We start from the raw sequence: 12,437 nt of genomic DNA, 5'->3' as shown, positions 1-12,437 counted from the left end.
CTGTTTCAGAATGCTTGTGCATTTTGTCATTCAGGTTATTTGTGTGTCTCGATGTGTTTCACTTTTGGAGATGTACGTTTATATAGATTTCACTAAAATGGATGAAAACATGTGAAATGGACTGACAGTAGATTGTTACGTGTTTTTGACAACTTCCCTCTGTCTTTCTGAGACATACCTCACCCAACCAAGTATGAGGCTTTGATAGTAAGTGCCAACAGGTCATTCATATTGGGGCTTGCATACCTGAACCTGATCTTGTCCAAAAGTACTTGTTAACCAGGGTCATTTCGTATGGTGAAGAATTCAGTGTCAACTCAAAACAAAGGCATATGCAGTTTACCTATAATCAGCTGTCTGACCTCAGCTAACAGAAGATTGTCAAAGCCTTACCCAAGAACTATTTTGACTTGTGTGTCGTAGGTATTTGGTGCATTGAGACCTTGGGTTGTTGAATTGTTTTTGAAGTAGCTAGGCATTTAACTAGATTTATCACTGCTACAGGAAAAGCAACATTCATTAAGCCTGCAATCAATAAAGTTTTGAAATCCTTATTACCTACTTTTCAATAAAGTACATTAATTCTCTGTGATACTTTAATTTGTGACAGTGATTCATAGAGGTTGTAGTTTGATATAGGAATTTCTAAGTAAATAATGATTTGCCTGTGATTCATGTTTCTCTAAGGATTTTGTTGATCTCACTTCCTATAGGTCTTGCTTTGACAAATTTCTCATAGACAAGCCCCAAATTCTTGGAAATGTCCTTCTTATAAAGCCCTTGCATTATACTTGCTCTTTTGCTAAAATCTGTTATTGATAGCTTTTTTAACAACAGGTTTATTTACTTAACATGTAGTATTGATGAGAAACGTACATTTAATTTTAAAAATAATGAATATGTACTGCAAAGGAATATAAAATCTTAATGGAATTGTTCTTCCAGATATTTTACCTTATGAATGGATGCTGATGTGTTTGTTATTCATTATACTAATAACTTTAAATTCAAGTCCAAAACGATGATAACATAATCACGCTGCTTTGCAACAGATTTAATATGGTTCCTCATAGCAAGGTCAGCAAAGACAAGGCAGTCAGCTCTTCAACCATAATTTATTATTTCTCAACACAGTAAATGTCATAAATTGATATGTGTTTTTCTCAATTCACAGGATATGTTGGAGGCTCTTAAAGCTTTATCTGTATTCTTCACTGAGAATAGTTTACGCACCAGGAGAAATCTGCGAGGAGACATAGAACGACGTAGCCTGTCCATTAATGAAGAATTTGTACGTGTGTTTAAAGAAGTCAAAGAGGTACATGTCAAATATCTCTTACAATGAAAAGGATTAATTTTTGTGAAGTGGTGATAACATTTGGTTTATAAATTAAGTATTTTTTAAAAATCCTAACTAATCTTGCAAAATAACTGATCACAAACCTATTTGCATCTTTGTATTAACAAACATTACATTTGGCTTTGTTCGTTAGAGATTCTGTTGTTCTCAACAAACTTGCTGAGTGGAATGTGCACTGAAGTAGTCTGCTTCATCTTGGCAGAGAGACAGACAGACAGAAAGGCACGGATAGCGTGATCGGATCTGAAATTAATATTTCTCTAATCTTGGTGATCACAATGAAGAACATTAGGAAAGTCAGGGACACAGAAAGGCTGGTTAGCTTTTTACTGCTTCAACTCTCCCATTTTAGGATAGTTGCGTCTTGAATAATCCCATTATTTTGATTTAATTACCTAATCTGGCAGATTATACCACACATGGATTGTAAGCATACCTTTCACTAGGTTATGTGCTCTATTTGATTGGTATAGTTTGAAGCAATAAGGTGGATTTACTTGCAGAAAGGGGAAAAGAAAACAGCTTGCATTAATGTGATGTCTTTCATCATTCAGTCAACGAAATACTTTTACTGTACTAGGTGTGTTGAGACTGAGAAATGGGGCAAACAATTAGAGAATATTAGAAGTTAAAAGTGTAGAGGAGACCATTCAGCCCATCATGTGAGTTATCCTGCCGAATTCCAATTTCCAGCTCTTGGTCCACAACCCTTTAGGTTACAGAAACTCAATGAGGGATTCTGCCTCTCTCACGTTTGGACAGTCAGTCCTCAGTTGTATGGGGTGGAGAATGCCAAAGATTTGCCACCCATTGAGTGAAGAAAGTTCTCCTCATCTCAGTTGCAAAAGGCCTATATCTTTTCCTGAGATTAGTTCCCCTGGTTCAAGAGTCACAAGGCAGGGAAGACCCCATCTAAATCTCACAAAAGGTCTGAAAAAACGTATGATGTGAATAATCTGAACAAACCATCTGGCATTGAGCAAGGCATCGAATTTAGACATAGCATGTGAAAAAGCAAACCCAGCCAACTCTGCAAAGACTTCCTCACTAGCATGTAAAAACTTGGCCCATGGTTAATAGCTGTCCTACAAATGAGTCAAACAACAGAATAACATAGTCATTCTGAAAGATTATACCAATCAGCTAATTTCCCAGACTCCTCCATCTCACCCTTGGGTGTGTCCTGTCCCACAAGCAGAACAAACCTATGCGAGATGGCAGCACAGTTGTGCATAAGTAGGAAAGAGTGCCTTCAGAATCCTAAACATTACCTTAGGATTGCATAAGGTTTCATGACATCAGTATCAACTGCTCTCCCTCAGCTGAGGAAACAGCATTTCTCCATAAAAACTGAAAGCACTGCAGATGCTGTACACCAGAAACAAAAACAGAAATCATTGTAAAAGCTCAGCAGGTCTGGTAGCATCTGTGGAGGAAATCAGTTGACATTTTGGGTTGAGTGACCTTTACTCAGAGCTCAAGCATTTCTCCATGTTGAACAACTTTTTGACTGAAGCACTGATTGCCTTAAAGGCACAGACATATTCTGAATGGGGGACTTCACTGTTGATCAAAGTGCTATGATGATACTGGAAAATGAAACAGTCATCGACTGGTGAAGAATCAGGAGTGTTTTATTAACCAATGATCAATAATGGAGACATTACAATTCACTCCAAAGATCTGCCTTAACTATACACACTTGTGATCCCTGCAGAGACGGAGAACCTTTGAAAAGATATTTGAATTCCCAGTTCCCAATTTCCCAGCAGCGTGTTCTTCTTTGCTGACCACCCAAATTGCAGTCCTTTGTCTCTTACTTGTGAGTCTGTCAGTACAGTTCTGCCCAACCTGAGGAAACTGCACAGTAAGATTTTGAGTTTTAACACACTTACTGTAACAAACAACTGACGAAACACAACTTCGTAAGTAACACTAAATTGTAGAAAAAATTATTCTTTAATCCAACTGAAAATCTCATGCTGTGGTTGGATCTTTCATCCCATTCTCACCTAAATATGCTTTCACAAGAACCAGTCTGACATTGCTTCCAACTTCTAACTGGTTACTTTCTCCCTGATTTGCTAGGTTGTAATGTTAAATGACCATCAAACTGTATTTTTCTTAGCTTTTGGAGGAGCTCCAGTGTGAATAATAGTAGGAAGGCCAATCTAACTATGTCTTTTCCTAATGGCCATGCCAAAATGGATCTCTCAGATCCCTGGAATTACTATGGGATGCATCTCTTTGACCAGAGGATCCTTCCCTCCTGCATCTGCCTTGGTACTTGCCGTGAAGCAGCATGCTCTTTGTTGCTGACCACCATAACTGCAGTTCTTTGACTCTATCTCACCATCACCACCACCACACCCCCCCCCCCCCCCCCCCCACCTCCTTTCTGACCAAAAACTGAAAGGCTGTGCGAGTAAATGGTTTGGAATGGGCCTCACCGCTGATCAAAATGGAACGATGATGCTGGAATATGCAGCAGTCATTTATTGGAGAAAATGAGGACTGCAGATGCTGGAGACTCTGGAGCACCAGGGATCATTAATGGAGCCAGTGAGTGGCTTACAGGTGGTGATGTTCCCATGTGTCTGCTACCTTTGACCTTCAAGATTGAATTGGTTTGGGTTTAGAGGGCACTGCCTAAGGACCTTTGAACTTCTGCAGTGCATCTTGTGGGTCATACATACTGCTGTTGCGGAACATCAGTGGTGCAGGGATGCTTGTGAATGTGCTGCCAATGAATCGAGCTGCTTTCTCCTGGATGGTGCTAAGCTTTTTGAGTTGCTGGAGCTGCACCCATCCAGGCAAGTGGGGAGTATTCCAACATAGTCCTGACTTGTTTTGTAGATGGTGGACAGGCTATGAGAGTCATTCCTGATGAAGGGCTTGTGCCCAAAATGTCAACTCTCCTGCTGCTTGGATGCTTCCTGACCTGCTGTGCTTTTCAAGAGCCACACTTTTTGACTCTGATCTCCCACATCTGCAGTTCTCACTTTCTCCTTTGGGGTCAGAAGGTGAGTTACTTTCCCAAGTCGCCTTTGACCTCCTCTTGTAGCCATTGTATTTATGTGCAGTTGAGTTTTTGGTTAGTGGTAACACCAAGGATGTTGTTAGTGGGGAGTCAGTGATGGTAACACCATTAAATGTCAAGGGATGGTGATTAGGTTGTATCTTATTGGAGATGGTCATTGCTTTGCATTTGTGTGGTGAGAATTTTACTTGTCACTTGTCAAACCACATCTGCATATTGTCCAGATCAACATGACTGTTCTTTATCTGAGGAGTTGTAAATGATACTGAGCATTGTGCAACCATGAGTGAACTTGCCTGCTTCGGCTTTATGATGAATGGAACATCATTGATGGAACAGCTGAAGATGGTTGGGCTGGGGACACTACCCTAAGAAATTCCTCAGAACTGTTTTGAAGCTGGGATGACTGACTTCCAACAACCATGAGCATCTTCCTGTTGCCCGATATAACTCCAAGCAGTGGAGAGTTTGTCTCCTGATATGCACTGCTTCCAGTTTTAATAGAGCTTCTTGATGCTACACTCGGTCAAAAGCCGTCACTCTCACTTCACCTCCCTCTGGAATTCAGCTCTTTTGTCCATGTTTGAACCAAGTCTATAATGAGGTCAGGAACTGAGCGGTCCTGATGGAACCCAGACTGGATATTAGTGAAAAGGTTATTGTTGATCAAATACTGGTTAACTGCACTGTTGATGACACATTCCATTGCTTTACTGAGGATAAACGAGTATGGGGCAGTAATTGATCAGTTTTGATTTGTTATGCTTTTTGCGTATATACCTGGGCAAATTTCTACTTTGCTGGGTGAATGACAGTGTTGCAACTATATTGGAACAGCTTGGCTAGGGGAACGGCAAGTTCTGGAGCATAAGTCTTCAGTATTATTGCTAGAATGTTTTCAGGGCCCACAGTCTTTGCAGTATCTAGTGCTTCCAACTACTTCTTGATATCATATGGAATGAACTGAAATGCCTGGACTAGTATCTGTGATGCTGGGGACTACTAGAGAAGGCCAAGATGGATCATCCATAACTAGTGTTCTGTGTAAAGGGAAGGTGACCCAGGTGCTGTGTCTGAAGGAAGAGTGAAAGGCAATGGCGAGGCCTCCCTGAAATAAACATTTTGAATGCAGAAAGCTTTCTCAGTGTCAGAATATTTTATACCTTGAATATTTTTCTTTACTGATTATTAACTTAGACCCATTGAGAATTACATGACAATGTCTTTCTTTTACCAGAAGCATTTGCTTTGTCCAGAGAATTTGCAAGTGAAATTACCGATTGATCATAACATTATATTTTACTTCTTACTCTTGTATGTTGGATTAACAATGTTTTATCAGTTGAATAGAGACTTTTATAGTTTCCTTATGGAGATTGTATTCATGCATCCTTCGTGTGTAAGCGGGCTGATTATCCTTAAAAACCCAAAATGTAGAATTGAATTTTCATTGATGTTCAAAATGTTTCATTTTTAACCAGCACACACACTTACTTTGATATAATGAAGTTGTTCTCTTCAATTAAGTGTTTTTAAGAGTTATTAATAAAAATATATTAATGGGAAGCTGTAATAATCTCTTGTAAACAATGTTTTTAGATGGTAGAAAAGAAGGTAACCATATACACCATGTTATTGACATGTTTAGTGATTTCCTGATTTGAAAAAGAGTTTCTAGCTATAAGTATGCAGAACATTTAAATTCTTTCCCAAGATTCCCAGATTGTGTCTTGAAATTGTAAGGCATCTTCGCTGTTGACATGATGTAATAACTTCACTCTATTATAATTGGAAAGTTGTGGATCAAAGCAAATTCCTACGACTCTGAAGCCTGTGTTAACAGAGATTATATCTAAAGCTAGGACATTCTTTAGTGCTCATAGTTTTGTTGCAATCTTACTCTTAATAATATCTCATCATACACAAAATGTGAAGTCTTGATTTGTTTATCTCATCACGTTTGAATTTAAGTATTTTAGACATTTTTTCAAGCAGCTGTGATGAGAGTTGGTGAAAGATGTGCATAACTACTTTTTTCAGTTTTCCAGAGAGTTCTGGACCAGTGCATTTGCTTATTTACTATTTTCACCATGTTATTCGTATGGCAGTCGCTGCAGCTGTGGTGGGGAGCTGGAAAGATTTTCTATTTTGTGAAAGACTGTCATAATTTACTGGAGCTTAGAACATGTTATCAGCATGAAAGTACAATTGAGAAGCGCTTAATTCTACAAAGATATTACTAGTGTTACAAGATCATCTATGCAGACTATTGTTTAACAGTAACAGATAAATATGAGCAGAGCATATGCTGTTGGGTTAGTAGAGAAATTTCATTCTCTGTTCACTTCCGCATGCATTTTAGTTCAATTTTTGCCTATACTCCACCCAGCTTTACTTCGGTTTTCAGCATTTTCCTCTTTTTTTCACATTGCATTATTGCTGTCTTGGTCCTCTAAATCACCTTCTGCTGTTCACCTTTTTCAATTCTCATCTTGTTGGCCTCCAAATCTTATCCTTACATAAGCTCAACTAATTCAAAGTGCTGTTGTCTCATCATTATCTGCATTAAAACTGCTTATCTGTAATGCATGTGCTTGCCATTGGGTTCAGCACTGCCCCTCTGTCCTTAGAAGTTTGCAGCACAGATGCCCATTTAGCCCATTATACTTTTGCTACTCTTTGAAGCAGTCCCACCCCCTTGCACTGGATGTTTTTCATATCTTTCTATACATTTAATTTCAAAATGCTTGTCCTGAATTGTCTTTCTCCCTATTTAAACAAAGCTTGTTTCAGTGTCGAGAAGTTTTTAAAAAAAAGTCTTCTGTTTTTCTTGGATATCTTTTTGCACTCCAACTCTTCCCACCCCTTTACCTTACTTTTGCTGCAAGAGACTTCAGTTATTTTGATCCAACTTTGGAATGCCTGGCAAAACCCCTCTACGTAGATATTTCTCTTAACATCATCAAAATCCTTCTCAAATCCTCCCTCTTCAATTCTGGTTTGGTTGCTTGTGCTAAATCTGCTCCTGTTCATTTATTCTTGCACTTGTGCAGTACCTGAGACACTTTGCTACCTTAACAACATTGTATAAATGCAAATGGTTAATTTCAATTTCATTAAACCAGGCACCCCGAGCAGGTAGTGATACTAGACCTCTGCTGAATATGCTCTAAGTGTTGAGTTTGCCCCAAACTTTCCTTTAACCTTTATAAAAGACAATGTGCTCCATATCCCATCCTCACAAATATAATAACTTTGTACACCGTTGTGTAATTTAAAAAGTGTAATTTTACTCTGAATAGAAAGCTTAAATGCCTTGTGTTTAAGTTTGTCCTTTACAGCAACTTCGTAAATTGACAAGTTGATTTCACTCTGTCATAGGAGCTGGAGGGTGTTCATGAAGATGTACAAGCAATGAGTGCCTGCTGTCAGGATATGACCAGTCGTCTAAAGGTAAGTTGTAATAAATCTACACCTCTCACAGTATATGTATACATATGATTGTTGATGTTCCTTAGTATGTCTGACACTGACGATTGTTAATTTTTCACTTTTTATATGACATGTGCAGGGGAATTTTGTGGTTTGGGTTTAGGAGTAACAGATGATTTTCATTACCTTATGACACATACAAGAGTATGATGATAATAAAACAAGAGATTATTCCCTGCTAGTTTACAAACAGTCGTGACATATGTCATTTGTGGATCCTACCTGCTTCAAAAAACATTTAGTTCCTAAACTACTAAGATTTAATGTATTTTCACTGCTTGAAATTTGTTTTGTTTTGGCTTAATGTTCAACAACAACTTGCATTTTTGGAGCTCCATTAACGTAGTAAAACATCATGAGGTATTCCAAAGGTGTATGTCAGACACAAACGGACATGAGCTGTTAAAGATGATCTAGTGTCTTAAAGGAGATGGAGAAATAAACAGATTTAGAGAAGGAATTCCAGAAATTGTGATGTATGCAGCTGAAATTATGATCGCTAATTCTAGGATGAAGGAATTGAAGGATAGAAAAATTTCCAGAATTGGAAGGGCAGGGAATTCTGAGTTACAAAGCAGTAGAATGTGACATAGATATGGAAGTGCAGAGCTATTACGCAATTTGAACATGAGGAGGAAAATGTAAATATCATATGAACATACCAATTAAGAGTAGGCTATTCAGACCCATAAGCCTGCCCCTTCATTCATTGTGATTTCTCCACAATTCCATCTTCTCACAATAACTTTTCACCATAGTGCTTATTAAGGTTCTACCTATCTCTACCTTAAAATATTCAAAGACTCTGCTTTGGCAGCCCTCACAGGATGAGTGTTTCAAAGACTCTTGGCCCTCTGAGAAAATAATTTATCCTCATCTCTTTCTTAAATGGCTGACCCATTCAATTTAACACAATGACCTCTGGTTCCAGTATCTTCAACACCAGTGCAGTGCCACAAGGATCGGTGCTGTGTCCACTGCTTTTCGTCATTTATATAAATGATTTGGATATGAACATAGGAGGTATAGTTAGTAAGTTTACAGATGACACCAAAATTGGAGGTGTAGTGGACAGCGAAGAAGATTACCTCCAAATACAACGGGATCTTGATCAGATGGGCCAATGGCCTGAGGAGAGGCAGATGGAGTTTATTTTAGATAAATGTGAGGTGCTACATTTTGGGAAAGCAAATCAGAGCAGGACATATACACTTAATGGTAAGGTCAGAGGGAGTGTTGCTAAACAAAAAGACCTTGGAATGCAGGTTCATAGTTCCTTGAAAGTAGAGTTGTAGGTAGACAAGATAGTGAAGAAGCATTTGGTATGCTTTCCTTTACTAGTCAGTGTATTGAGTACAGGGGTTGGGAGGTCATATTGTGGCTGTGCAGGACATTGGTTAGGCCACTTTTGGAATATTGTGTGCAGTTCTGGTCTCCTTCCTCTCAAAAGATATTGTGAAAGTTGAAAGGGTTCAGAAAAGATTTATAAGGATGTTGCCAGGGTTGGAGGATTTGAGCTACAAGGAGAGGCTGAGTAGGCTAGGGCTGTTTTCCCTAGAACATCGGAGGCTGAGGGGTGACCTGATAGAGGTTTATAAAATCATGAGGGGCATGGATAGGATAAATAGACAAAGTGTTTTACCTGGGGTGGGGTGTCCAGAACTAGAGGGCATCGGTTAGGGTGAGAGGGGAAAAATAAAAGGGACCTAGTGGGCAGCTTTTTCACGCAGAGGGTGGTATGTGTGTGGAATGAGCTGCCAGATGAAGTGGCAGAGGCTGGTACAATTGCAGCATTTAATAGGCATCTGGATGGGTATATGAATAGGAAGGGTTTAGAGGGATATGGGCCAAGTGCTCGTAAATGGGAGTAGATTAGGTGAGGATATCTGGTTGGCATGGACGAGTTGGACCGAAGTGTCTGTTTCCGTGCTGTGCATCTCCATGACTCTAAGAGATAGCAGCTTTCCATATTCAGCCTGTCAAGGCCTCTCAGGATCTTGTATGGCACAGTCAAGTGGTCTCAATGTGACAATGCCACTCCTTTAACAAGATTATGTTGTTCTTGGTTTGTTTTCAGAGGGGTCGTAAAGGCAGAGTGGAGAAGTCATACTGGACAAACTCTTAGCTCTAGGAATACAATTTATCTTTGCTAGCGATATAGCTAAGGCATGCTGCCTTAATGTGTTTGAAAAGCCAGTGGAAATAGAGGTATTACAGGAAGCATATCCTGGGATTTTTTCCATTCTGTGGTAATGAAATCTCAAAGTCACCAGTTAAAACAGGAGAGATCAAAGTGTACAGATAAGAAAGTTGAGGAATTATGACAGACCCTGTTTGATCAGATGGTTGAGACAAAGCAGGAACAGATAGCTGACAAAGCAGACATCTTTAGTTCAGAGAAATTAACTGAGTTACAGAAAGATGAGAAACTGAAGCAATTGTATCAAAAAGCATACACAGGAGAAGAATGTAGATGTATTCCGGTGTGTGACTATCTTAAAAATGATGTCTTAATGAGGAAATGGAGACCTTTCACAAGAGACTTAATTGATTTGCATAAACCCCTACCTAAAACAAAAAGTGGGAATCAGTATTTGTTTACAAAAATGGGCATGTCCATGAGATTTCCAGAGATCGTTCCATTGTGCAATATCACAGCTAAAAAGATTATAGAGAAATTACTCAAACTTTACACTAGATATGGACTACCGACAGAGATACAATCTGATCAAGGGTCAAACTTCACATCAAAAGTATTCAAGGAAATGTTGGACAGTTTAGGAATAAAACAGTTCAAATCTACTGCATACCATTGAGAATCGCAGTGAGCACTGGAAAGATGGCATCAGACATTAAAGACCATGTTGAGGGCTTATAGTCAAAACTAACCAGATGATTGGTATAAAGGAATTCCGGTTGTACATTTTGCTATCAGAGATGCACCACAAATGAATCGACCAAATTCAGTCCATTTGAATTAATGTTTGGACATGAGATGAGAGGACCACTAAAATTGATTAAGGTGAAATTAGTAAGTCAAAATTCAGTGACCACATGTTTGGACTCTGTCAAATTTTAGGGAATGGCTAAATCGAGTGGGGGAGTTGGCTTGATGGCATTTAAAAGTATCAGAGCATGCAATGAAACTGGAAATGGACAAGAAATAAAAAATTCTCAATTTACTTATACACTTAATGGTAAGGTCCTAAGGAGTGTTGCTGAACAAAGAAACCTTGGAGTTCAGTTTCATAGCTCCTTGAAAGTGGAGTCGCAGGTATATAGGATAGTGAAGAAGGCGTTTGGTATGCTTTCCTTTATTGGTCAGAGTTTTGAGTACAGGAGTTGGGAGGTCATGTTGCGGCTGTACAGGACATTGGTTTGGCCACTGTTGGAATATTGCATGCAATTCTGGTCTCCTTCCTATCGGAAAGATGTTGTGAAACTTGAAAGGGTTCAGAAAAGATTTACAAGGATGTTGCCAGGGTTAGAGGATTTGAGCTACAGGGAGAGGCTGAACAGGCTGGGGCTGTTTTCCCGGGAGCATCGGAGGCTGAGGATTGACCTTATAGAGATTTGCAAAATTATGAGGGGCATGGATAGGATAAATAGACAAAGTCTTTTCCCTGGGGTCGGGGAGTCCAGAACTAGAGGGCATAGGTTTAGGATGAGAGAGGAAAGATATAAAAGAGACCTAAGGGGCAACCTTTTCACGCAGAGGGTGGTACGTGTATGGAACGAGTTGCCAGAGGAAGTGGTGGAGGCTGGTACAATTGCAACATTTAAGAGGCATTTAGATGGGTATATGAATAGGAAGGGTTTGGAGGGATATGGGCCGGGTGCTGGCAGGTGGGACTAGATTGGGTTGGGATGTTTGGTTGGCATGGACGTGCTGTGCCGAAGGGTCTGTTTCCATGCTGTACATCTCTCTGACTCTATGACTCAATAGGTGTTAGTGTTACTTCAAGTGAAAGGTGAACCTTAAAAAGCAAGGTTAAGTGGACCTTATCAAATGGAAAAGGGATTGAGTAAGGTGTACTACTTGATAGGAACTCCAGACAGAAAGAAATCTCACATAGTGTGTCATGTGAATATGCTCAAAAAGTGTTTTGACTGGGAATGAAAGCAAAAGGAGACTGTGTTATTGGTTACAACACAAAGTGAAGAGCCAAGTTCAGAGGATTCTGAATCGGACATTGCCCAATCTGATTTGAGGAATGAGGAAGATGTCAAAAAGTGGGATAAATTATTGAGTTACTTTCCAGAGGAAAATTGAAATGACCTGAAAAGATTATTGCTATCGCATGGGGAGATATGTGGAAATAAGCTATGTGGGGGCGGCATGGTGGCTCAATGGTTAGCACTGCTGCCTCACAGCACCAGGGACGCAAGTTCAATTCCCACCTCAGGTGACTGTCTGTATGGAGTTTGCACATTCTCTCCGTGTTTGCGTGAGTTTCCTCCGGGTGCTCCGGTTTATTCCCACAGTCCAAATATGTGCAGGTTAGGTGAATTGGCCATGCTAAATTGCCCATGATGTTAGATGCA

At 39.6% G+C, this 12,437-nt stretch overlaps 1 protein-coding gene across 1 annotated transcript in view; it reads left to right on the top strand.

Annotated features, from left to right (window-relative positions):
- The window catches only part of cog6 (component of oligomeric golgi complex 6), a 113,493-nt gene that overhangs the window by 14,692 nt on the left and 86,364 nt on the right, over positions 1-12,437 (top strand). Inside the window, exons 2-3 of the mRNA XM_072577159.1 lie at positions 1,175-1,318; positions 7,782-7,853. Coding sequence (XP_072433260.1) covers positions 1,175-1,318; positions 7,782-7,853 — 216 coding nt within the window. The remainder of the gene's footprint in view (positions 1-1,174; positions 1,319-7,781; positions 7,854-12,437) is intronic.

This window comes from Chiloscyllium punctatum, chromosome 9 (assembly GCF_047496795.1).
Source record: "Chiloscyllium punctatum isolate Juve2018m chromosome 9, sChiPun1.3, whole genome shotgun sequence".
Taxonomy (NCBI): domain Eukaryota; kingdom Metazoa; phylum Chordata; class Chondrichthyes; order Orectolobiformes; family Hemiscylliidae; genus Chiloscyllium; species Chiloscyllium punctatum.
This window is presented reverse-complemented; position numbering and strand designations above follow the sequence as displayed.